The 26,618-nt window shown below is 46.4% G+C and overlaps 3 protein-coding genes across 14 annotated transcripts in view; 1 reads left to right on the top strand and 2 right to left on the bottom strand.

The window, feature by feature from the left end:
- The window catches only part of TIPARP (TCDD-inducible poly(ADP-ribose) polymerase), a 41,994-nt gene extending 38,871 nt beyond the window's left edge, over positions 1–3,123 (bottom strand). For 7 of the 9 annotated variants that reach the window (XR_775463.1, XR_775464.1, XR_775467.1 and 4 more), the window contains exons 1-4: positions 3,095–3,123; positions 2,125–2,270; positions 1,554–1,637; positions 56–134 (exon numbers count right to left, since the gene is read on the bottom strand). The gene's annotated coding sequence lies outside the window, so the exon portion shown is untranslated. The remainder of the gene's footprint in view (positions 1–55; positions 135–1,553; positions 1,638–2,124; positions 2,271–3,094) is intronic. The other 2 variants (XM_010584928.1, XM_010584929.1) reach the window with 2 other exon arrangements.
- Positions 3,124–3,212: 89 nt separating this feature from the next.
- SSR3 (signal sequence receptor, gamma (translocon-associated protein gamma)) lies at positions 3,213–6,641 on the top strand. Of its 2 annotated transcripts, XM_010584933.1 has the most exons (6): positions 3,267–3,435; positions 4,086–4,212; positions 4,659–4,757; positions 5,720–5,849; positions 6,427–6,430; positions 6,566–6,640. In XM_010584933.1, exons 1-6 carry the CDS (start codon positions 3,297–3,299, stop codon positions 6,583–6,585), a joined length of 519 nt encoding a protein of 172 aa, XP_010583235.1. In that variant the 5' UTR covers positions 3,267–3,296; the 3' UTR covers positions 6,586–6,640. The 2 variants fall into 2 exon arrangements, with proteins under 2 accessions (XP_010583234.1, XP_010583235.1); XM_010584932.1 differs by lacking the exon at positions 6,427–6,430 and having other exon boundaries at positions 3,213–3,435; positions 5,720–5,851; positions 6,566–6,641.
- Positions 6,642–10,672: 4,031 nt separating this feature from the next.
- The window catches only part of KCNAB1 (potassium voltage-gated channel, shaker-related subfamily, beta member 1), a 70,284-nt gene continuing 54,338 nt past the window's right edge, over positions 10,673–26,618 (bottom strand). For all 3 annotated transcript variants that reach the window (XM_010584934.1, XM_010584935.1, XM_010584936.1), the window contains exons 6-14: positions 26,116–26,160; positions 25,431–25,474; positions 21,703–21,789; positions 16,732–16,817; positions 15,465–15,585; positions 14,687–14,781; positions 13,047–13,167; positions 11,808–11,896; positions 10,673–11,182 (exon numbers count right to left, since the gene is read on the bottom strand). In XM_010584934.1, the coding sequence (XP_010583236.1) occupies positions 11,093–11,182; positions 11,808–11,896; positions 13,047–13,167; positions 14,687–14,781; positions 15,465–15,585; positions 16,732–16,817; positions 21,703–21,789; positions 25,431–25,474; positions 26,116–26,160 (778 nt within the window). In that variant the 3' untranslated portion in view covers positions 10,673–11,092. The remainder of the gene's footprint in view (positions 11,183–11,807; positions 11,897–13,046; positions 13,168–14,686; positions 14,782–15,464; positions 15,586–16,731; positions 16,818–21,702; positions 21,790–25,430; positions 25,475–26,115; positions 26,161–26,618) is intronic.

Genomic DNA, 26,618 nt, shown 5'->3' with positions numbered 1-26,618 from the left:
TTACGGTGTCGGAAAGAGCCACCACAACAGCTTTCTGGCTCTGTTCTTGACCCACCTGAGGTTGCTCCCTGCCTCTGCTGTCTTACAGGAATTTCCCTTTCTGCACGTTGGGGATTCTTTTAGGATTTCGACACCTAAAGGAAGAGATGGCACAAATTAACCAACTGGAAAAAAACTAGTAATAAGTTATGGACTCATTAGGGTTTGTTTTGGTTTGGTTTTTTTGTAAGATAGTCATATTAATGAAAACCATCCTTAGACCTTGGGACATTAAGATTCGTATTAGCACAGAGGATGACAAATAAAACTTTGCTGAAGAGCAGACTTACCTGCCTTCAAAACCGAAACAAATGTGTTTTGGAGTCTATACTTCACACAGATAAGTGGCAACAATAAAATAGACAAAACAAGTCCTGCTGGGAAATGTCACTGCCCTCATTTAAAATTTTCAGCTTGGTCCAGCTTAGAGATTTAGAGAAAAAGCAAGAGCAGTAAAGATAATCCATGTATTTCCAGAATATTTATCACTGCTTTCGCGTTTTAGAAAGAAATTTGGTAAGAAACATACTTCATAAGTTACAAAGATAACAGCACTAATATTTCCATTATCAGTAGAACTTTTGCTTTCGAGTCATGGAGCCATTGTTCCTCTGATTTTGATGCCTTATGCTCCTAACGGCTTCTGAATGAGGATTCAGACAAGATGCAGTCAGCACAATGCAGATTTAGGCACTTAAAATATAAACTTGAATTGTTTTGACAGAAATCGGTGGCCCAATTTATGTTTGGGGAAGCAACTATGACATACTTAAAGTGAGTATGAAGCTTCAGTGACAGTTTGTTGTATGCAGTGTTCTGCTTAAAGATACAGTTTGCCAGTGCCAGGATTTTTAAAAAAGCAAATTGCTCATTTGTTTTTTCAAGAAAATTCTTTCATCATTTCACTGCCTAAAACAATGTCATACTTCATCTTAATGGAGAGACAGATGGTCACCAGGCAGATTTTGTTCCAGAACGACAGCATCCTTCCCAAGTAAACCCAAACCAAGAACAAAAAGTTAGACTTAATTACATTCCACCACAACACAAAACAAATTTACCCAGATGAGTGGAAGGAAGAAATTTGTGCAAGAACAGAGTCAATGACTACATCTGAATCTTAAAACAATCTTAACCTTTCCCATTATTTCCAGCTACTTTATACAACTGTAACAATGGTTTTTAGTAAGGCAATTCTTACGATTGGTAACATTGATCAAATAGTGATGTTAGCTACTACGCGTTTAGTTTTAATGTGTTATTCAAAGCAACCAAGACTGATCTCCGATCTTGTTGGAGTACCATCCTCAGTACAGATTTCAGAATGCCATCTAATGGGCAAAGAGCATTTCCCGCCAGTGGAAGCCAGAAACTGCTGAAGCCATTGCACAACACGTTAATATAACCCAGAGAGGCAGGGCACAAGTGTTTCATGCAACACATACTCATAAAAAAATAAATAAATTGGTGAAAGTCAGACACATCTGCAAGTCCAGTGAAATACACACAGACACCTTCAGGTGCTTAAATGTCTTGAAATAACAATCCACTAAGACATCTCTGATGGTCTCAATAATTTCCATGGAGAAAATCATTCACTAAAAAAATCAAGTTCCTTATTATTTCTAAATGAATTTTGATTTGGTTTTTGATGTTTTGGGTTTTTTTTCCTTCCATTTTAAGACAGCCACAGAAATATTTAGAAATGGAGAATACACAGCTCAATAACCCAATTAGGTGCAGAAGCCATCACCAACCACTCAACAGCACTAAAAGCATCTATGAAGGACAACACCCAAGTTAATATCTAGGCAGAGGAAAGCCACAGATGCCAGTTAACTGCAGCTACAGGGAGACACCTACCAGCTGCTGTTGATGAATCCCATAGGCCACACTTCCCAGCAACAAAATACCCATCAGTGGTACGTGACCTGTGGCATTACTCCTGACCACGGGCAGCTACCACTGCCTGTGTGACAAGGAGCAGGGGGTGGGTGAGGGGGGAAGGCTGGGTCCCTGGCTGTGGCAGGTGGGGAGCCACAGGCCCACCTTCTGCGCACAGGCACGGCTGCGATCAGTACTCACGGGTGTTTCTGCGGGTACTCAGAGCTCCTGCACTTCATCCAATGGGCTGATGCATCGGCTAACCCAGCGTGGGAACCCCTGCTGTAGAGGAATTTCCAAGCCAAGAAGGAAGGTCTCGCTAGCAGAAGCGTAACTCCCATAGTTGCCTGTAGATAATATGACATTAGTGGTATCATTCTGCTAGCACACTATATTAAATACACTTTGAATCATGAAAATCCACTCTCAGTTTGGTCTTGGAAATTTATTGCGAGGGCAAGCAGCAGAGTCCTGCTGCACTTAAATGTTTTATAGATTTCTATCATAATGAATTATAATTTTTGATCATATAAATTTGATTTTATCTCCAGCTAGCATTTCCTCATTGCGTGCACCTCCTAACTTTTCTTGCAAAGGGTAATTGGGGGACACACACTTTGTCAAATAAAGTTTCATCAAAAAAACCTTAGAAATATCAAGGAAAAAGCGCTGCCCCAGGAGAGGAGGAGTGCTACGGTCACCCCAGGCTGTCAGGACAACATCCCTAATGCTGAATCACAGCGGCAAAGCCCTCCACACTTTCGAGCAACACACCACTGTCAGACCCCAAACCTCCTGTGGGCTCCCACGGGACACGATCTCAAACTGCAGGCGGACCGTTAAATAAAAAAATATAAAAGTGTGGGGCTAAGAGGGTAGGGAACACTTCTGAAACAACAAAGAAATGCTTTTTAGAAGCATTAACTAGACCTGAACGTGTTTAAAAAAAAAAAAACAAACAAAAAACAAACAAAAAAACCCCAAAACAAACCAAGAACACAAGGAACTGCACCCGTGCTACGGGAGCTGGAGGTTGGGGGTTTTGCCGGGTGACAAAAACCCGCGGGGGAACGGGCCGGTTCCCCGCCGTGCTTCGCTCCTTCCCCGAGCCAAACCCTCACGGCTACCGCCACCGGCAGCCCGTCCTCCGGCGCTCCCCGCCAGTACTCACTTGCCTCAGCCACCGGCACCCGTGGGACGGGTCAGTAACGGTCAATAACGGTCGGTAACGGTCGTCCCTCAGAGGGCCGGCGCCTTCCCGCCGCCACCCGGAAGTACTGTGGGAAGAGCCCGCCCCCCGCCCCGCCCCGCTGGCGGCGTGACCCGGAAGTAGTCGCGGTAGAGCTGAGGGTGGCAGGGCCCGCGTCCCCGCCATGGCTCCCAAGGGCGGCCCCGGCGGGCGGCAGCAGTCGGAGGAGGATCTGCTCCTGCAGGACTTCAGCCGCAACCTCTCCGCCAAGTCCTCCGCGCTCTTCTTCGGCAACGCCTTCATCGTCTCCGCTATCCCCATTTGTGAGCGGAGGGGGGCCCTGACAAGAGGGGGGGGCCCTGACAAGGCGGGAGGGGGGGATGGCAGGCCCTGTGAAGGGAGGGCGGCAGGCCCTGAGGGGCAGCAGGGGCTCCCCGCAGCCCGCTTCGGGCTCCTGGACCGTTGCCGGGTGCGGGTGGGGGGTCCCCGGGCTGCTGGGGTTCCCCCTGCCCCGGGCCGGGCCGGCCTTGAGCCGACCCCCCGTGGGGATTATTTCGGATGTCTCCGTGCTGAGTTAGATCCAGCTTCGAAGCCGGTCCGGCTCGGAAGAGCGGGCAGGGGAGGTTGTTCTGTGGTTTGCAAAGATGGACGAGCCGCTGATGGAACACTGACGTGTCAGTCTCAGCGCTGCCTACAGCTGGCGGGCTGGCTGCTGCTGAGCCGGGTTTGACGTGGTCTCATAAGGCCCCTTTCAGCCACAAGCAAAGCAGATTTCTCTGTTGGGAAGTGTTTTTTAATGCAGTTCGAGGATCAGCCCCCCCGCCCCTCCAGCAAAGTGATTTTTCAGGAACTGGCTTTGGTCTGGCAGAGCCGGTGCTGAATTGCAGAGCTGGTAAGCTGCATAGGACTCCTGTGGGGGCATTCTTCTTGGAGAGAGAAACCACTCAAAATGTCTTTCTTTCTTTCTTTTAAGGGCTTTATTGGAGGATATGGCATATGGATCTTGTTCAGTCTGCAGTCCTGTATAGCGTAATGACCCTCATCAGTACCTATCTAGTAGCTTTTGCGTATAAGAACGTCAAGTTTGTTCTCAAACACAAGTAAGTTTGGTGGCTGTTTGAAGTAGAATTTATTATTAAACAATTTAACAAAACCAGCATTTAAAACTTTTTTTTTTATGAATAAGAATATCTGAAAAGTTACTCCAAAAACTATTTTACACAGAAGTATCTTCTAACTGGTTTCTGTCACCTCTCTTGTAATTGGGGAATAGACTAGCCTTGTCAGTTAAGTGTACAATGAAATGGCAAATCTACCTTCATTCTCTCTCTGGGTATTGCCACAAACTACATTTCACTAATACTTCTAGTAATTTGATTATTACTTGTTTTCCCTTCAACTTGGGCAAATGGTTTATTGTCTTGGCAAAGTTTTATACTTCACTGTCAATACAACTTCGTATAATCCCAGGGCTGGTTTTTGTTGGGTTGTTTGGTTTGTTTTTTTTTTTATTTTTCAACTTTATCGTAAATGGTGTTTCCTACAGAGTAGCACAGAAAAGAGAGGACGCTGTTTCCAAAGAAGTTACTCGCAAGCTGTCTGAGGCAGACAATAGGAAGATGTCTCGTAAGGAGAAGGATGAAAGGTAATCCTCTTTGTTCTTTTCGTTCTCTCCCTTGTTGTAACACTGCCTGGTATCTTTAAGGCTGTAAGTAGGATATTAGCGACTGTTCCTCAGCCATTGCTTTTTTCTGTGTTCTGGTAAGTAGAAGCTGTCCTGTCAGCTCTTTGTTCATCTGTAAAGCCTTTTTGAGGCAGGTCATCAATGAAGGGTCTCAAACATTGACACCTTTATCAATAAGGTCCCACAAGGCAACCTCTCAGTCCTTGAGTTGCAAAGCAAAGCAACTTATTGTACAGGCCTTGTAATAACTCTCTGGAAAGCAAGCATCACAGCTGTCTTCAGAAATAAGATAAGCTCCTTTTCTTAAAGACGGGCTAGCGTGATATATTTTGTGTAGTGGCATGCAAGTTCCTTCAGAATAGCATTTCCATATACTGCTGGACTGCACTGCTAATCGCTGGTTGTACTTGTTACCCCTTGTGGTTGTAACTGGCATGTCTTGGTACACAGATTTCCAATGGAATAGCTCATACTAATGCACAGGCTATGCCTGGGGAGTGTATCGGGAAGCACTTAGTATTAGAGTAGATACCCATTAGGACTGTACAAGATGTGAGGTAATGAACTATCAGGTCTTTGGAGCAAAAAGCCTTATCTTCCCTTCTAATTGCCAGGCACGCTGGTAGCATCTAACAGATACAGGCTCACAAGAAGTGTTATTTATGAAGGGCTCAGCTTGACGTGCCTGGTAGGAAAACAAGTGTCAGTCATTTAAGTGTACAAGTGCACAGTATGTGCAGGGTTTTGTCTTTAATGACTTGACTGGTAGTTCTTGCTGTGCTCTGTCTTCTAGAAGCTGGCTATGACAAGTAGCAGTATGTGGTTTACAACACCTCTGGGTGTCAATCGCTTCATAATGGTGGGTGTGCCAGGATAGGCATTGATTTAAATGTGCCTGAAATAATGTCTCTGCTTGTTCCTAGAATTCTGTGGAAGAAAAATGAAGTTGCAGATTATGAAGCAACAACTTTTTCCATCTTCTACAACAATACTCTCTTTCTGGTCTTGGTCATCATTGCTTCATTTTTTGTGCTGAAGAACTTCAACCCCACTGTGTATCCTTTATTACCAAGTGTGAAACAACCAGGGTCCTACTCCTATTTGTTGTTGTTAGTAGCTATATTTGTCATGTGGGTTGTGAGGTTACTCTGTTGATATGTGCAGTTCATTGTAGTACCTCAGCTTAGAAACACTGTAACATAAAAATAGATATTACCAAAAAAAAGTTTCCCAAGCACATAAAAGTTTAATGTCTGACATGAGATGTTTTAAGGATATACCTTGGACAATATACAGAAATTCTTAAGGCTTTGCCATTTCAATTGTAGTTGTGGAACAAGGAGGCAGCTCGTGTTCTTACAGAAACACTGCATCAGTGTTAGTTGCCAGTGCTCTTACCTTACAGGACTGTTTAGTTTCAGTAACTTCACAAGTAAAGTTTTTACTTTATTTACTTAAGTAAATAAGTGCTGCCAATCAGGGCCACATATGTTAGTTACAGAGCTTCTGTATTTAACTGTATTTATAAACACTTTTAAGAGAACAGGCTAAACTTTATGGGTGTCTTAATTTTGCAGTTAAGTACATTTCACTGTCCTGCTAACAGCCTTGATTGTCAGGTGTGTTTCAGGTTAGTGTTGCAGTTTTAAAACTGCTACAGAGAAAGACTGTCTCAATTCCTCCTTCTTTTTCATAAAACTTCTACTAAATGTTCTGTACAAAATAAGTGGTATCTTCACAAGTATATGTCCTTAACCTTTTGCCTACAGAAACTATATTCTTTCTATAAGTGCTTCATCTGGACTGATTGCTCTGCTATCTACAGGATCCAAGTAGACAAAAAAACCCCCCACAGCAATTAATTTCTGTGAGGGGGTTCAACTGCCATACAAAAGTTTAAGGGTGGAATAGGAATACATGTTTTTTATTGTGTGACTTCTTGAGGGTATGGGGGGGAGGGTTTGAATCCAAAATGATTGAATTATATTTACTTTACATGGTATTATTCAATAACTGAAATAATCAATTTTTTTACTTAGCAATGAAAGAAAGTGGCTTGTGAGCAGTTATGAAACGTAACCTTTCTGAAGCACTTCATGGGTGTGATGGTACTACAGACTGACTATTAGACAGGTACACTGTAAGGGACTGCTACACAGCGGTACAAACGGTTGTACTTAAAACCTGTAACAGAATTCCCCTGTAAGTTTGGTGACTGGTATAACAGCCAAACTCACTGATCGTAAAAAGTGACAATCCACCATTTATCATTGTAACTTGAAAAGTTTTAATAAAAAGAAGGCTTTTTTTTGTCATGTAATTCCTTGGATTTCTATTCTTAATTTAAAAAAAAAAAAGGGGTATTTATTTTCATGGGCAAGCAGTGTGTGTAGGTTTGTCAACTCTTTCTGCTTCCAGAAGAGAGGAGTCTTCTAGAAGCTCACATATGTACTGTATTCATTGGAAATACTCATTTTTAAGTAACTTGGAGTCAGGAGAAAACCTAAACAGTGTCTCCTAGAAAAATACTTTTAAGTGGTTTGAATGTACTTTTTTTTCATTCATCTCCAAAGTCATAAATACAAAGGAAAAAAAAAAAAACCAAACCCTGCCAGTTTTCCTGGCACAGCTTAACAAAAATGCTTTAGCTGGCTTTTTATAATGGGTTTATCAGACAATCCTTTTGCTTTTTTCATGCTGTCAGTGAAGCAGCTGTTACGTTAAATGCTAAACTCTACTACTGTTAATGGAATCGTACTGTAGAAGTTACGGATTTTGCCATTATAGACTAGTGGAATCCTAAGCAGGGAAGAAAGAGAAGACTTATAATCAGATTTAATGTAACAATTACTTTGCTAATTTTTACTTCAATAAGATTCATATTTATGTAAAATATAGCAAAATGAAGATTCTGAAGTGCAGGAGACAGTGTATCTATGTTGCCTTAGAGTATGCTGAGATTGTAATAAATATCTCTATTTCTGACAAATGCAACCAGGACAGTCTCACAAAACTATTCCCTAATTACCCAGTGCCTGCTGATTGTTGCAATACTTCTCTGTTCAGCATCCTTTGGGACTGGGGTTGGGTGAGGGTCTTCAATCTCAACTCTCCACTGCATAATTTTTTACTTTTACTTTCCTTCCCAGTAAAGATAATACTATTCATGTATTTACATCATGAAAATTCCAGTTGGTTTGGTGCACTTTAGAGCCACCATTGAAATTACTTTTCTGGTCAGTCATTTAAGACTCTTCAAATTAACTTGATTGTTTTCCTTCAAAATATGTGGATTTTTCTTTATCACTTCTGCCTGCTTATTTGCTACTGAAGGGAGCCTTTTCATATTGCTTACATAATTTTAGTTTCCTTGGCCTATCACTTTCATAAAGGATATCGTCTGTATGTATCTTAGTCTAAGTGTTTAGCACATGTAAAACAAATTTCTAACAAACTTCTGTAAATGGTCAGAATCAAACATGAGGCCAAGCTGACCGCTCTGTAAGCAACAGGACTTGAACATCCCTGTTTTGCTGGTCACTGGTGATTTGCTCAGCTCCTGCCAAAAGTACACAGTACTTAAATTCAGACATGTGAACAGGCAATGCTAATATATTCATTTACTTGTCAGCATTGGTAGGGATAAGACTGCCCTATCAGGCATTTTAGAAGGTGACAGATGTATTTTGCAGGAAATCTGCCATCTAGAGAAAAGTGATTTGAAGCAGCGCTTTCTTCTGCTATTACTGTCAGTTCGCTGAGTCTTTTATTAACAGCTTTTCATCTTACCTTAGTTTTTTCATATTGACAGTTGCAGAGGCCTGGAGCATAGTATGTGTCAGAATTTTTCTGGAGGGAGAACTTTGCAGCACTGACAGCCTGAAACAAAAGCGGGTGGGTGGGTGGGCTGGGTTGTTTTCTACAGAAAGCCTAGTCTTTTCTGTGGATGTCTTCACAGAAAAGCGCTGGGGGTTTTTTTGTTGTTGTTGTTTTGGGGTTTTGTTTGCTTTTGAGGTTGGTTGGTTGTTTTTTCCCCTTGCAATCCCCACTACAAGCCACACCCAGTTTCTTCAGTATAATGCTGAAGTTTAGCCTAAAGCTAGGCTACTGCTTGGCACCCCATTGCGCCCAGAGCACTAGGCAAGCTAACTTCTAAGCTTTTGCTCTAAGTAAGGGACAATACCATCTCCTTTTCAATTAAAAAAAGAAGAAAAAAAAAAAGTTGGGAATTAATATATTTTTAATATGTTGTTGGATTCCCATCTATCTGAGGAGGGGAAGAAAGAACATTATGTTGTACCTCCAGAGGTGAGAAAAGGAACTAGTCTGCTACTGGGAAAATAATTCTACTTTTAAAATAATGAAGCTGCTAACTGTATAATGGTCAAAGCCTTTGAGCTGCCCATGAAGCAGATTTTAAAATACTGAAATAGTTAATTTTCACAGCTAATACTGCAACATTAGGGGATGTGGCCCAGGGCAGTGAAAGTAAGTAATAGCAGGGAGGTGAGCAGTGCCTTCGGGTGACTGACCAGCCCAGCGTCATTTTGGAGAGGCTGGTGACGGAATGGCAGTGGGATTTCAGTGAACTGTCAGGAGGACATTCACGTGGTGTTTATTTCAGGACAAAACGTTGTATACGGCTGATACCAGTCTGCCTTAGGAGACTAACTTCTAGAAGTACCTTCTCCAAGACGCACAGCCAGACCAGCGCAGCCTGTCGCTCCCCCGTGCGAGGTCCTTGTCCCTTGCCCAACATGGGTACAGCTGAAGATTAGTGTTGCCTGTGGAACGATACATATGCAGTTTCAACGTAAACCATTGCTGTTTCACAATCAGTCTCGCTATTAGTAACAGGTCTCCAAGTATAAAATTAGATGCACAAAATGCTTTTATTGTGTCCAAGCAGAAGTCAAAGTCAGACTGCATTTCTGGATATACAGCAGCTAAGTTCATTTACACATACCGTAGCTCATTGGATTAAATACAGGAGAAGACAACTCAAGTATTAATATCTGTTCACGTGGCCCCCCGTGAACGCTGCACGCGCTCTGCAGGTATCCTGGCGTTAAGGGGACTAGGATACAAGGGTCCTACAAATACTGTACATAGCTGTACCCCCTAGGAAGTATGTGCCCGAAGTACGCGAGTCAATACGAGTGAGGAACATTTACCGAAATCATAGGCGTGTTTTACAAAGCAAACTCATGGTAAAATATGACATGGTTCTTGAGATGGGCAAATTAATATATAAATGCTTACTATCAACTCCTGTAGAGGGATGAAGTGCTCACAAAAAAAACCTACGTGTTTAAACTGTGTCTTAAAAATACTATGCATTTACTTATGCCCGATTCCAGAACAAGTTAAAGCAAATGTGACCTTCCACCAAAGTACGTACCTGACTTTTTTCTGGTATTTTTCAGCAGCTATATATTATATATATTATAAGTATCTATATCCTTAAAAGCTCATGAATATTGAAATTTGCAATAGCTACATCTACAAGCAGGCAGAAGTAGAGGCAGGTTTCTGTAGATGCAAAACCCAATATTTTATCATGGCTTTCTTGGTTTAAGGTTTATGTGGAATTAGAATTTTGCAAACAGCCGTTGTTTTTATTAACCTGGCATGCGTGTTGTTTGGATTTTCTAACTGTGCTCTTCTGGCTTGTACTCAGAAATACTTCCCAGGAGCGCTCCACAGCTGAAACATTTGTATAGTTAGGAGTTGAGCTATCTAATTTCTAACTAATTCTCTGTCTTACAACCCTTATTCAACTACAAATGAAATCTAAAGCATATATTCAGCATAAAAAAGAAAATGGAAAATTTGAGCTTGCCCCTTCTATCTGTTAACCTGAAGAAACTTTATAGTTGAGATTTCCCAAATGTGGTTTTATTAAAACCTTAAGTTGTATCTGGCTTTTCTTCATTGAAAAAATAGATCTGTACATCCTTCTTTAATTACCAAGTACCTGAAGGTTATAAATTATTTTTTGCTTTACAAGTGTTTTTCACAGCACAAGCATGAGGTGCTAAGAGTAAAGTAAAAATTAATGAATTCAGTTGAAGGTAAGAAAATACAAGGTTATTCTTGGTTAGAAGAGAGATCAACTGTGCTTTTAAATTTCACTGCAGATTAGTAGCAACAGCACACATCTCGAAGGATCCAGTGACAGCAGACACCGAGCAGCAAGCTGCTGAATGATTCTCATGACCGGATATTAATTCGGGGCTGTACTTCTGTACAGAGCACTTCTAAAACCATGCAGTCCAGGGAATTCATGCATTGCATTATGATCTGTAGTCCTTCTTGCTGTAGGGCTTATTTCCCAGAATATTATCTATTTCATTTACAATGTGGGATGTCATCTTTGGAAGGACCTAGGGGTAGAAGAAAACAGATGTTTAATCAAGCTTCCGTTAAAGGTTTTTCCAAATTTAAATCCAGATTTTATCAAATAACGTTTCCTCTGGGTTTTTGTGCAGCAGATATTGAAACATTCATCTAATACCTTTCTCCCTTAAAGGAAAAACTGCTGTCGTATCTTTACCCAGTGAGAGAATCACAGAAGTGCTCCTAAACTTTATGTGCACGGTATTGCTCAGCTGCAGCAGAAGGCGAGCTGGTGGCAAGAACATCAGAGGAGGCTCTTGTTGTGAAAAGCAACAGAGAATAATTAAGGTGGGTGCAAGTAACACGTGCCCTGTGGGAGACTTAGCACAGAATATATCACAACATGTCCTGGAATCAGGGCGCTTGCTTTTTCAGATAAGTTAAACCTGCTGATGCCACCCTCCTGTTGCTGGATACGGCGGTAACTACCACAAATGGTGGTAAGTCACAGTGATGCACCGTAGGTTTGCCTAATTAACGTGCGTAACTAGAACTGGAAGATGCCTGGAACAAAATACAAAGTATTAAAACTACATTAAGAGAAGGAGGGTGCTACTCTCAAGGTGTGCTGCTAAGCACCTCTGTTTAGGTGCCACCACCACCTGCACTTGCCTGTATGGCTCCCAGGTTCTCTATCAGCTGCTCTGGGTTGGAAGATCCTAGAAGAACGGAGCTCACCCCCTCGTTTCTCAGGCACCATGCTGGGAATAAAGTCACAAGATGGTCAGGAACATAGGTGTCACGACACAGCGTTACTCCAGATCCTAATGTTTGTCAGAGCTTCTATCTCTATTTGAAAAAATAACGACAGCATTAGTTGTCTCAACCTTCACTTTACTCTCCTGGCACTACCAGGAAGAAGATGCATGGGTCGGATAACAAACCATATCGCAGATCTTCCAGCATCCCGTCTGACCCTGGTCCCTGGCCCAGCAGTTGTCTTAATAGCGGGGTTTGGGTTTTTCCCTATCACAAATCACAAGGATTCACCTCTTTGCTATTTGAACCAGGGATCGTTTTTCTAACACACAGACATGTGTGGTATTTTTCAGCCTTGGCTTTCAGCACAAATTATTAAAAAAAACCCAAACAAGAAAAAACAACACTCTTTTCAAAAAGTAGCATTCTCTTGTGTCCATCAGCCCAGTGCGCTGAACAACTGAGGTCTTCCACCCAGGGAGGGACTGTTTGGAGAAACAGGCAGGTCAGGGTTGGACCCCTGAGGATGGCCCAAGATACACTAGCCCTCTTGTCAATCAAAGCCTGATGATGATGCTGGAAACAATCTTATTTTAAGTAATTTTTAACTTCACTGCTCAAAAAAAAAAAAAGTTATTTTGTGTGAGGCTAATGGTTACCTCAAAAGCAATACATGGCATATTTAATTAACGCCTACAGCGTGTTTTGTTTGTTTTGTTTTGTTCTTTTACTGTGTTCCTTGAGAGGCATTAGCCTTCTCCTAATGAGGTGTTGCACCACCCATCTTCAGTCTTTCTATCTTTCTGGCATTTCATTCCATAATCCCTGATAGCAAATAATCATTTAAGTGTTTAAAATAGATACAGGCAAAGACAAAGCCATCCTCTGTCCTATTTGAAAGACGACCCATCTTTTTCTGTGCTACCATTTGCCTAACGATCGCTAACACTTAACCAGAAGACAGGAGCACTAACAGAGCTCCTGTAGCTTTAGGGCTTTGTACGAGGTTTCCCCTGCGCTCGTCTCTCACCGACCCATAAGGCACAGACTCTCTCTCTGCGTTTCCCTTCGCACCACAAGGATGCGAGCTAGGTGATGCGCTGGTGACAACGGCAAAGGCGCGGTGACGTTCGTCCCCGTCCCGTCACCTACCGACGGCCAGCTGAGGCAGCGTGCACCCGAGGCGCTCGGCGATGGGCGACAGGTCCTTCAGCTTCACCTGCTGCTTTCTGCCCTCCTCGCTTATGATTTTCTCTTTCAGCCACTGGTAGCACTGGAGGTGAATTACATTGCTTTAATCTTCCGCAACGGAAAGTTGAAGGCAATTATAAACAGCTCTTAAAAAGCCATATCCAACCCAGGAGGTAACGGAGGCTGAATAACACAATGCTTTGCTACCCAAAGCAATTACGACAGGACCAGGACATCTCCTGTGAGAGCCTATAGCTATATCTTTCTGGCTTTATGCAACTAATGGACTCGGTCTGGAATCTGGAACCTCCGCAATTTTATTTTTGGACCGCTGGATCCCATCGCAGAGCAGAAAGAAGTGAAATATTAGTCAACTTGAGAAGATCTTGACAGAGACCCCCCACAACAATTGTGAGAGAACATCTGATCTTGTTCAAGATTGACTATTACCATTCAAGATTAGAAAATTAATTAAACGAAGCTGAGATTGCAGTTCTCCCAGCTCCAGATTCGAAACTTGATTCTGCTTCACTCTCATCAATTTAATTTGGATGCCTCTCTGCAATGCTACCTGCTTAGCCAGCTTTTACAAAATATTAATAAAGTATTTCATTTTGGAAAAAAAACCCCACAAATGCAATGAAATAACCACATTTGAAAACGTTGCCCTTTGTAAGCGACTCAGCACAGACTGCATCTTTCTTTTAAAAAGCACCAAGCTGAGCAAAAAGCAGCACAGGGATGTACGTCAACCTGCTGGCACTTGTCAGGCAGTGTTGGCTTTTGCCCATCAGCTGCTACAGAGGCTCAAATACCATTTGAGGGTTTTTTTTTCCCAAATCCATGACATTTCAGCGCTCTGCCATTTTTCAAGCTGTTAAATAACAGGCCTGCCGCAGGCGTGATATGGGAGGAGACCCCGTAACACTCAATAAGAATAAAATCCAGATGATTGTGGGAGAAACCAAGCGCTGTGGTGACACCGCAATGCTAAAACCTGTTAGAGAGGGCTGCTGCCCTGCCTGGCAAAGGGCAGGACCACCGGGGACACACAGGTTTCCTGGGGTGCTGGGGGTCTGCCCTGCCTGCGGGGCTCCCTGGAGGGATGCTGCGGGGCTGAGCTCCACCACCGCTCCCCCCATGCGCTCGCTGCCTCGTAGGCTGGTGCCCAGGGAAGGGTGGGCAGGAAAAATAATGTCCAAGTCTGTTGTACCTGCGCCGTGTGGTTAAGAGGGTTTGAAGTCACAGCAGCTGTATCGATTAACACCAGCTGGGAGCATCAAACACGACAGAAACCCTGGGCTTGTGCCTTCTCGTTGACTGTGTCTGGTCTGTGTAAGGGTGGTGACGCATCCTTCTGCAGACCCCCCCAGAGCCTGGTGCCGGTGGCGTGCTGCCCCACAACCGGCGCGAACCCCAGTGTCTTTATAACCCGGTCTCCCGCACTTCGAAGTGCGGTTGCCAGAGAAACCAAGCTGATCCATCAATACAGCAGCACACAGGCCAGCCTTCTCACGAGGGATCCGTTTTCCCTTTGTTATTTGCTTGCCCTCGCAAAAGCAGCACATCTACTTTTCTCAAACATGCAACAAAAAAAGTACCTTTAGTGCAGCCCTTGAGCTTTCAGGGACCCCGTTGCCGTATTTCCCTGAGATGATCCCACAGGCTAGCGGAGACCACGTCATTGCTCCGACCCCTGCAGAGAAAACAGAGGAGGAGATTTTTAAGGGACTGGGGGAAATCAGAGTTGTATCAAAAATAGGACTTTTAGTTAAAAAATAAAAGCAAAACAACTGCTGCTTGTTTCTATTGCCGCTGGCAGTGACATTCAGTTGGCGTCTTCCAGGAAGATGCTGCTGATGCCCTTAAGGGGCACTGACTAGCTTATTCATCCAAAACCTTATTCTAAGACCCTCCAGCCCCATCCTGGCTCCTGCCGCAGCAAAGCACCTGAACTCCTGACCAGGTATCTCCTACACCCGTCCTGCCTTACACCATCATGTCCTTCCTGCGTTGGCCCCGCTTGGCAGGGGCACCAGCTCCCCCCCGTCCCCACTCAGCTTGGTCCTCAGCCCCGCTGCTGGGGACACCCCGGCAGGAGATGCACAAGGAGGCATCAGTGTCTTCTGATGCCGGGGAGAGGTGGCACCCGCACGGTCCACGGGAGTCAAAAAGTAAGAAGCAGCCATGGCAATTAACACCTATTTCTATCAGAGGCACAATAAGCCAGTTTTTCTTTTGCGTCATTAGATAGATACTTGTCTGTCCCCTTCAGATCCAGGGAAGGTGAGTGCTGTTCCCATGTAGAGCCCCAGGTCAGCCTGCTCTGTATTTCTTTCTGCAAATGAAATAGCTGAAAGGCACGGCAGTCGGTCTCACCGATTTTGTGATATAATTCCGGCAGCTGAACCTCCACTTTCTCTCTTTGGAAGAGATGGTATTCAGCTTGCTCACACACGGGCGGTATCATGTTAAACTGCCTGGCTACGGAGTAGGCTTCCTGGAGAAAAGAAATCAGTAGATAAAATACTTCATTAAGCGAAAGCATCTTGCGGGACATAACCTACCAGCCAACCCTCCTTGAGCGTGCAGGTGCCAACGAACTCATTTCGCTACCCCTTAGCAAGGCCACGCACATCCCTCCGAAAGCTGCCATGCCGAGGTAGAAACGCAGCCGCATCCCTGGCTGCCCTGCTTCCCCACTGCCCCTGTGCCTGCCGCAGCAGGGTACGTGCCCACCTCCTGCCTCCTCCAGCCCAAAGGTGCTTCAGCGCCAGCGCAGCAACAAGCCAAACAACTTCCCAGCTGAGATGGCTGGTGCCGAGCTTGTTTATCGTGTTTTGACCCTGCCACGAGAAGCAGGGACCAGCAGGACGCTCTTGGCATCTCTTAGAATGACAGAATGGTTTGGGTTGGAAGGGATCCTTCAAGGTCATCTAGTCCAACCCCGGTGCCGTGAGCAGGGACATCTTCCACCGGCTCAGGTTGCTCAGAGCCCTGTCCAACCCGACCTGGAATGCTTCCAGGGATGGGGCATCGACCACCAATCTGGGCAACAGCAAATGCTTCTGACAAAGCATTAAGGATGAGCTGTCGGGATGCTGGTTCCCCCAGTCTAGGGTTTTTCAGGTAAAGCCAACAAGGAGGTCCCTACTGCCGAGCAGGGATATTTCCCATCTGCACCTCTGGACGCGACATGTTCAGAGCAGTGCCACCCACGGGGAATTCTCCCCTGCACGGGGACCGTTCCCACCGCAGCAGCAGCTCCGACGGTCCCGCGGGTCATGGACCTGCTGCCGAGAGCCACGTCTGAAACGGGGCAACAACGGGGCACGGCCATCAAACAGGCGCTTTACCAAAATTCTTGAAGTCAGCCGAATAAAACCAAAATGAAACAAACCCCAATTAAGTGAGCCAAGACACCCAAACCCCCAGATCAGCCCATCTTCTCCTAATTAACACTAGACTCATTCTGGAACAGGTTTTAAAATTATTTTAGGTGAAGAGATGCTGGATGGAGTAGAAGGCAAACATCCCCAGCCCAGACACCTGCTTGTGATTCAGGTCCCAGCATGGCTCTCAGCAGACTCTGCAGCCTGGATGGAGAATTACCAAGTGTCAACACTTTCCTAAAAATCAACTTTACCATGATCTCCATAGCGCTCCAGCGCGATGTTCCCCAGTACATCGCCATGCCTTGATTTATTACATGTGTCATCGCTCGGACAATTTCTAAAGGAGGGGAAAAAAGAAGTATGAGAACTGCACAGAGACCAATTTTTCAGCACCAAATCCTCCCAAAGCCACTTATAAATGCCAAGTCCGCTGACAAGCCTGAGCAGCTTTGCATTAAACAGTACTTCTGCTGTGTTCTCTTGCTCGAGCATGGATGAAAAAGCATTGACAGTGTGAATGTAAAGACATTTATCCTGCAGTTGTTTAAAAACTGCTTTTACCAACTGGCCATTGCCTACCACCGCCTTATGGTAATATCTCTTTTAAAATTTAACACAAGAGGGCAGCACAGTCGAAAAATAAAATGAAAGATAAATTAAATTTATTTTAAAATTTGTTTACTAAAAGCATATATCTGGTCCTGTTTCTTTTTACTAGGAATATTAGGATGCTGGGGATAAAGTTGCAAAACTGGATGATGGAACCCCACGCCGCCGAGGGCCCCGCCGGCCGTGGGAGGAGCAGGCGGCACCTCTGCAAAACCCGGCACAGCTCCTCAGCGCAGCAGTCCCACGGTCCTCATTTTTCTTTGGGGAAGATGGAAGCCTACAAGGCTATAAGCACCAGGGCAGGATCTTTAATTTCCATCCATCAGACCCCTGCTGAGCATCCCTGTCTCCTTGTGGGGGAAGAAAAGCCATCATAAACTTTAGTTTGCAAGAAAAGGAGAAAAAATTGTCTACCCCTCATGGTTGCCCAGGAGGTTACAGAGCCTGGTAGGATGCCTCGCTAATGCTATAAAGAAAATAGCTGCTGCTTACTGTTCGCAACTCATTTTTAAGGCTGATTTCTCCCTGGGAGCAGCCTGCTGGGTACGCAGCATCGCGGGGAGCCCAGGCAGCGCCGCTGCAGAGGAGAGGGGTCCCTGGGACCGAGCGGGGTCCCCAGGGCACAGCAACCATGACAGTATAAATAACTGCCCCAGCTGCAGTAATAAATTCATATTTCTTACTCCTTGCCCTTTGGAGCCGAGCAGCGGCTGGCAAGGCACTGGCACTACACTGGCCGCTAACAGCACGTCATTTAAACGGACAAAAATGGGCTAAACACGCTCTGAGAGGCAAAAGAAACTAGTACTTAGTCACTACTCCCAGTGCCGCACAAGGCACCTCGCCATCAGCGCGAGGTCAGTGCGCTTTTCCCTCGGGAAAGCGGCAAGGAGCCAATACTCTTCCCCTACACCATGAATTTCTGACCCATGGAACTACAGTGAGATGACTCTGGTCGGCCGCGGGGCTGCACGGAGAAGCCCTGTGTGCTTGTGACATCCCTGCCGTTACTTGGACAACGACTCTGGGCATCGCTGTCTCAAGATCAAGATGAGCTGCCTTTTATATCATGAGGATTCTCATCCTATTTATGGAAAAAAAAAAAAAAAAGCTTGGCAGAGGGGTGATTACACTGCCAATCTTGACGTTATTGTGAGATTTCTTCTGCAGGAGGCGACAAGCAGCTAAAGATGATGAAGTCTCCATTTATAACCTCGGAGGGCTGTACAGGAGACACTGTGCCTCTTGCGCTGGGCTTCTGCCTTCCCACGGAAAAGGGACATTTCCTCTCGAGGGAAACGTTGGCTTGAGAAGTTTTTTCCCTGATGAAGAGCAGAATTCAATGCCAGATATTATTTTCTTTTTTTTTCTTCTTCTTCATTTTGGCCAAAACCACACTTTTCTCTATTTCCAAGCATTTTATTCTTGGGCATGTATTAGTTCAACAAAATGCCCCATTATCAAGCAGCTACCTGGCTACCCCCAGACATGCTGTGTGCAATGGGCAGGGGTACGGCAATCCCTCCCTCCTCGGCAGCACTGGCTTCTCACTGGGTTTAGTTTTCTATTTTTGCCACACTACCATTTAGGAATTTTGATAAGCATTTCATCATATGCCTCTTACACATTTCAGTCCATGGTTGTTTTCATTTCTCCCACCTCTACTCCTTTCAAGAAAAACTGAAGTCAACTCAGAAAATATATATATATATACATCTTCTTGTTTACCAGAGACTGCTTCCATGGGTATGGCGAAGGGATGCTTTGTGAAGAGCACATGCCTGGACCGCTCGGTCTGCCAGCTGGATGGCACAAATGGCATGACTTAAGAAGGGGAGATTTTGTCTTAAATATAAATGGGTGTTTCAAAACCCGGAAAACAGCCTCCAGCAGCATAATAATAATTGTGAAGTAACTTAAAGTTCCCTGATAGGAACCGTGTCACCTTCCCTCCCCGCTTGCCAGGGCTGGGGGCTGGCTGTACAGCGGGCGCCCAGTCCCCCAGCGCCGTGACAATGTGGGGGGTCTCACCGGGGGACCCCGGGGTCCCTCCTTCCCCGCAGCCGGAGCTGCCCTCCTCATCTGCTGGAAAAGCTGCCTGGGGAAAAAAAAAAAAAAATTAAAAAAAAAAAGCACCTGCTAGCGCAGTTGGGGGATCAGCTCTCCAGCCTGACTAACAAGGCATGAGACTCGCAGAAATTCAGGAGAGAAGCACAGACCCTTCCCATCGCCCATCTCCCGAGGTCCCTGTTCGGGGGGACCACGCGACAGCAGAGCCCCCCGGGTGCCGGGAGCAGGATTTTCCCCCCGGATGGCCGGTCCCAGCGAGGGCAGCCCCTCGTCCTGGCTGCCGCGGGGCCAGGAGGGACACGGCTGTCCTGGCCAGGGACCTGCCTGGCCCTGACTGCAGGGGTGTGCAAAGAGCTTTGCGCGGGGTACTCATCTCCAGGTGTCCCCTGAAGCTAATATGGCATTGCTTTTGCAACGAAAAGCTTTTTTAGTTTGTTCTGAGACTTTTAAGAAAGGTAAATACATTTCTGATTTTTAGATTCAGCAAGCTTTGCCTGACGCTTTGGGGACCAGAGTCACCTACAATAAAGAAATCTGTACAAAATGCTCATCTTCTCTTATTAGCTCTCCGTCACCCACACCTCCTAAGGCAGCCTGAGTGGGTCCGTGACCAGCCTGGGGGAGCGGGAACCGATTCTGCCCTGGCTGGGCTGGACCAGGTGAATAGTTCTAAATTGCTGATCCATCGCCTGCTGATGCCCACAGACACACACATCACAGCAGATGGAGGACCCCGAGCGATAGCAGAGAAACCTCACCTGCCTGCGTGCGGCAAGCGAAGAAAACAAAATGAACATTCAAAGTTTATCCTTTGATTTACTTGGCTGTACCTTACCGCGTACAGCCACACTGTTTGCTCGAGCAGGACCCTCACGCATTAGCGTGAGCAGCACGAGCAGGGAACGTTTTTAAGGTTCTGGGTTTTAAGGTTAGGGGTTCTGCTCCATCAGAAGCAGCTATTTGCTCGTGGGAAAAGCATAGGCACGTAAGGAGATGGAGCGGGAATTGCATGTCTTGTGAAGGTAGCTCAGCACTTACTGTGCGTGCCAGATAGTGCAGAACTGACAGATGGTTCAACAGATGCTCTGGGATAGAAGTGGCTTAGTAGGTGAACCATAAAAAAAAAGCATGAAGTACATAGGAAGAATCAACACCACACCATTCATAATAAAAACGCCCCTTTTTTCACCCTGCTCAAAATCTCACCAAGCACCACAGTTTATACCTTATTGGCAAGCTCCAGCGCTGCTAGCAGTATCTGTAGCATCTGAAAAGCTGCAAACGCCTGAGATCAGCTGTCTGTGCGGGCACGGGAAATATACTCAGCACTGCCTCATTAGACGACAACTGACTGAGCAGAGAGGTCATTTCTCCCTCCGGGATACAACATGTCATCTTCCTTGACCTCATCAGCTACTGCAAAAGCTGCACTGGTCCCAAAATCCCAGGCCAGTTCCCTGAACCCGTAGCTGCCGGCACCGGTCGGCCGGGGCAGCAGTAGTGCCATCCGTCCAAGGTTCGTGGCCGGTCGCACGGCCCCGTGTTCGTTAAGAAAATAGGTGTCACGACTGCCAAAAGTCACGCCAGGAGCTTCGAAGGGGCCTGTCAAGCTCCAGGTCTGTTTGATTTACATGTACTCATCTATGACAGCTTCTACAGCCTGCGAGTCTTTCTTCTTGCTATTTTTTATTTAGCTGCGAAGCTAATCTTCTGCCACAGTGTGAATGGTTGTGTTAACTCCGATGGGAAAAGAGAAGGAACAGGAACTGGTGCCCATTAAATAGGGCGCTAACCCCACAACATGTTGATGAAGGTTCCTGGAGAACTGGGCTATACCACCACATACCAAACATGCATATATGCTTATCAGCAATCGTGAAACATGATTAAAGCGCGCAGTCACAGATCTGCCGAGTTCCTAAATCCGTTCCCTGAATTTCCACCAGGACCGAGGGGCGGGTGGCTGCGGTGCCGAGGCTGAGCCCGACCCCGAGACTCGGCTGGAGCTGCTCAGGCGCTCGCGGCAGGGAACCCTAAAGCTTCCCGGTTGTTTCTTGTTTCTGACCACACTTTGGATCGCACCCCTGGATTTAGCGCCAGGAGAAGTATGTGCTATGCGGGCAGCCCAGGGGACAGGGATGAGGATGGGGACAGCAGCACTGGCACGCTCCCCTCTCCAGAGCTGACCGCACCGGGGGCAGGGATATACTGGTTTCATTTGACACAGAGAAGATCTGCCTTAAATGCAAACACAAATTCCCTTCCTATGAAGGAATCAGGAAAAGGAAATAAAAACCCAAACAATGTTAAAGCCACCGCTGGGACGTAAAGGAAACTTCAATTTCCTTCCAAGAGATACAAATCCATTTCATTGAAGTGTAAATATATGGGGCTCCAGGATATTACGAATGAGGTATTTCATATTTAAGCTGCCACACCTGAATATTTAATAAAAAATTGTTTTTCATTTCCTACCATCATCAGTCTAAGCCTGTAAGCCAGGATCAGTCACACTAAAACCTTTAATTCAAGCTTCCACTAACCTTCCATGGGCGTATTATTGTCTGGCCGGTTGGCGAAGACGACATCCACGTACTCCAGCTGCAGCCTCTGGAGAGAAGCCTTTAGCCCTGGAAACAGCAAAGCAGAGACAAGAACCTGCAAGGTCAGAGTGAGGCAGGAGTGCGGCGGCACAGAGCTGACAGGTACAAAACAGTGCCGCATTAGGACTAAAATAGAGCTCGGTGTATATGTACATACAGGTACATATGTATATTATATATATATATACACACACAACCACATAGCATATGAGAAGGATGCTGCATAATGTTGTCACGTATCTATGCGGCCATACTAAGAAGAAAACACTGGTTTGGCCGTGTGCAGAGTCCCCCTCTTCCGTGAGAATTTGCTTTTATTTTTTAACTATGCTGAGATTTGGATTGGAGCAGACACCGGTTACCAAGCGTGTCCGTGGCCAGCCTGTCAGGAGGCAGCTTCCAGGGACCGACTTCAGCGCTCCACTTCTGTTCAGAGTTTATTTAATCTGAATAATATCACAGAGCCTTTCTGTGCAAGCCCAGGGGCACGTCGCCTGGGTGCTGTCCCACCTAAGGAAGCCCTGCCCCAGGGGAGCCTTCCAGAAATGCGAGCCCAGGTGGGAGGATGGTGGCCCTCGGTTAGATACGTTATCGTGAGCAGATAAAGCACCACGAAGGGCTTTACCCTCTCTGCAGGGTAAGCAAGCTGTGCCCACCAACGCATTGCATAGGGCAGAGAGAGTTTTGCAGAGCAAGACGAGGCACAGTTCAGCAGCGACAGTCCAGGACTGCCCAGGCTTCAACGGCTTCTCTAAGAGGATCTGATGGGAGATGGCATCAAAAGCCTACATATATATAATATGTGTGTGTGTGTGAGAGAGAGAGAGAAGAGGATTTCTAACACTTATTTTCTATGAATCTTCCCAGGAACAAAATGTTTTTATGAATGTTCACGAAGAATGAGCCAAAATAGAGCAGTCTGAATATATTCGCTGAATTTTGGGATGAAAAAAATGGCCATTTTTGCCAAATGTATTTATAGAAAATAGCTAACGTTGACCTTAACATTAGTTGCTATGTGTTCTGTGAAGTTATTTCAACTGCTGCCAGTATTTTTCTATCGTTTCATGAAGTAGCTCCACAAGAAATGGAAAATGGATGGGTTCGGACCGCCTGTGGCATGGCTGCAACTTCCCCCAGCGCCTCTGGGTCTAGTGTCACCAGTGGCCGGGACACCGCCTCATGGGGGGGTATTCAAATGAAAGTTCAATAACATGTTGCTAAAAAAACTTTCTGCAGCATTACCTTAATATGAAAGTCATATCCTAATGTAGCTGAATTCTGCAAATACTAAATAATGAAAACTTCCCAGGACGATTCCAGATGTACAAGCTGGTTACTATGGGGCAAAACCAACCGTGCTCCAGTGACGCTCCTTGTCACCAAGAAATAGCTCCTTTGTGATGGAAGATGACCAAATCTGCATCCCAGGGAGGAGGCTGCCCTGCTCACCCAGTTTGCTGATGCCACGTTCATCCCGCCTCACCCCCTCGGGACAGCATTAGCCGTGGTGTTATGTGGGTGGCAGTGACATCCCAGGCAAGGGGTGGATAATACAAATACAGTATTAATATTTTCCATATAAATTTATGTCCTAATGCATACGGAACAAATCCCGGTTGTTGAAAGCTGTGACAAATGGGCCATTGCAGATTCAGGTGACAAAACATGCAAATGGCCAAATGCAAGTTAAAGCTGCCATTTCTGGCAGGCAAACCCGATTTTCTGCAGACGGATGCTACCTTCTGATAAGCAAAGACCAAAGCATACCTCCCGCCTATTCTGCAGTGTGTATCGTGAACGGGCTGGTCCCCCCCGCACCATCAAACCACCGACACCGCGGCACACGTGTAATGTAGATGAGCCTGAATTTTTCTTTTCTAATTTGTCTTGACAGCAAACATTAGCTTAACCAAACACCACTGTAAACAATTAGGACTTATCTCATAAATCAAAGAGGAGGCTAATTACCCCAGCATACCCGGCGCAATAAAGAAAATCACTTTTCGTTGCTGCAGCCGTTGCGGCGTGTTGGTTGACGGAGGGTGCTGCTCCCCTGGGGCTTCAGCCCTGCATTACCCAGGCTGGCATCGCTCAGTGCTGGCCCGGGGCTCCCCCGAGGACCTTAGCATTAAGCATATAATTTCCTACTAACCCAAAGAACACGTTTTGCACATCCCTCTGTGGCAGCAGACAGAAGCGGGTCAAACAGCAACAAGAGGCGGGCGGTGCGAATCCCTCTGCAGGGAGGTGAAGCACAGGTACCAAGCCTGATGCTGCCCTTCTGTCCCGAAGGATCCCCGGCCCCCGAGGAGCCAGACACCCCCAGGAACTCCCTTCCGCGGCTTTACACAGCTTTTCTCCAAACCCATGCTATTTTTGCTCTGCATTTATGCAGAAGACAGATCCTGGCCCCCATGCTGCTGGCTGCTTATCTGGGATCTGCTCATGATCTGCACGGAGCGGGGGTTGTCAGACCCCATCAGGTCCTCCTGGGGGGTTTTGGGGGTCTGCTCCAGCCCCCGTCAGGAGACAGCCCAGGCTGGCACCTCTCACTGGGACAAGGTCATGGCTGACACTGCTGATCCTTAATATGACAGAAACGTGTCTTTTTATGGGCCCTGCTCTGTGTCCTGCATGTAAAATCCTGTTTTAAGTTATCGTTAAGTGGGCAAGTTATAATTATGCCCATGGCTACTGTACCTGGGTGCCTGACCCAGCACCCAACAGCCCTCTGGAAAGAGCCAGATTGGGTGAAACACACTTATCTGTATAGAAAAATGTATGTGCTCTCACTCCCTCTCCAACAATAATGCATCCGAGAGGACAAAAAAAGCCACTGGAATGAAGATGAGGAGCATGCGTTAGACCCAGCAGAGACTTGGGTGAATAAATCCCGCTGGATGAGTAAGGTAGTGCACGGCATCTCTCAGCAGGATGCGGGAGCGGGTGCAAGGAGCTGGGCGAGGGAACGTACAACCAAATCGAGAAGAAACACTAGAGAAGAAACAGCACCGAGAGCAACCCACAGCCCTCCCCAGCCGGCTGCTCGGCGGATGGGACCTGGCACCTCTCCAGAGGCTATTTCTGCAGGCTGACATCGTGCCCCGTGTCCTCATCCCTCCCTGCTCCACCAAGGGAGCCCACGCAGCCACGGCCACGTCTGCCGACCGCCCTGGTCCCTCCGGGAAAGAGCTGGGGGGGTCAGCAAAGCAGCTCCGGACCCACCGAGCCTTCCTGCCTCCCGTCATCTCACGGCAAGCGATGAAACCCCGGCACGGCAAACCCCGCTCGCTGCAGGTAAGTGATAAATCTGCAAGCGATGCACACGCCGCCGGCCAAGGACAACGCGCTTGCTTATTACAGCAAAAACCCCAAAGGTTATTGCTGCACGGAGGTGTGGTAGAGAAGGCTTTTTGCGTGCAAAATGCGTTCGCTCGCGCTTTTTGAGAGAAGCCAGAATAATCCTGCGGTGCGTTTTGGGCACTTCACAGCCAAGCTTGGGAACTGCCCTGCGCAGGGCTGGCACGGACGAGCAGTGAGCGCCGGAGTCAAGGAGACCTGGCTCGTGGGAGAGTGATCGCCCTGGGGTCCCGCTGGTTGCATCCCACCGTGTCCGTGCCGGGGTACTCGGGCACGGCCAGACCCCCGCCCCATGCAACACGTACCTTCAATGATGTGTTTTCTCGAAAGCCCTCTTTCTGTTTCAGCTCTGCAAAAGAAAAACGGGTACACGGCTGTTAGAGACCTGAAGTGCTGACAACCAGGGAGCGTTAATTTTGTATTCTGGTTTAAGCATCCCAAAAATGAAGTTACAACTCATATGACAAAGAGACCCTGAACTTCATTTGGGTTCCCGGTCTCAATGACAACAGCACATGGGACAAGTAACACCACTTAATTTAACGTGGCAACAGCCCTGCTATGGATATTGCCTGACTGCAGAGCCTCCGTCTGGCATTTCTAAGAGGAGGGGTGAGGTTGCTGGCATAGCAGCAGGGGCCAGGCAGTGCTGGGACGGAGCTGTACCCCGGCCGACCGCCCGGTACTGAGGCTTCATTGACATTGTCCGTGATTTCAGAGCAAGGCAGCCTTCACCCTGCTAGTTCCAGCTCCTGGAGCCGCAGGGATGCTCGGGGCAGGAGCGTACCCAGCACGGCATCCCGGCCTCTGCTGGGGGCTGCCACCTCTGCCGAGCTCCGACTCCTTAAAAGACTCCGCAAAATGAGGAGAAAGAAAATGAGAGCAACAAACCACCCCTCCAAGTTGCTATTAATCTCCACCGGGTTGTACAGCTGTGAAAGGGAAAAGCACCCAGCAGCAAATGCCAGTATGAGTAACTGTGAGACTTACTTTCCACCCCAGTACAGTTTTGTTGTTATGACCAGACTGGACCTCCTGCAAACAGAACAGAAAAATTATTATTGTTAAAAAAACCTATACGTAACCAAGCAGGATGGTGCTTATCGACACGCGGCAGTACTCTGGCTTCCCGCGGCGGCGGCCGTGCCTGGTTTCGCAGCCCTGGGCTCAGAGCGGGTGTTCACACATCATACAATCCTTTTTACAACAGGCCACTTCTCCTCCCACACTCAGGTCTGCGGCAGGCAGGGAGTGACCAGAGGCTGGTGTCTGGAAACCAAAGCTAATTCAAGTGAATTGACCAAAAAGAAGATACATTTTTAATTACGGAGTAAGCAATCTCCAGAGTCCTTAACCAAGAGCTACAGCGCTATTCTCCCCTGGTATCCAAATCCAGTGCTTCTTGTTATCATGCAGCATTCCCAGAGTTACTAAAACTCCAAGAGCGGTACATTCACTGAATTAATCTATAAATTCCCATGTGATAGTAAATC

Source organism: Haliaeetus leucocephalus, unplaced genomic scaffold (assembly GCF_000737465.1).
Source record: "Haliaeetus leucocephalus isolate CR32 unplaced genomic scaffold, Haliaeetus_leucocephalus-4.0 Scaffold1014, whole genome shotgun sequence".
NCBI classification, from domain to species: Eukaryota; Metazoa; Chordata; class Aves; order Accipitriformes; family Accipitridae; genus Haliaeetus; species Haliaeetus leucocephalus.
The sequence above is the reverse complement of the archived record's forward strand: the minus strand, read 5'-3'. Positions and strand labels throughout refer to the sequence as shown.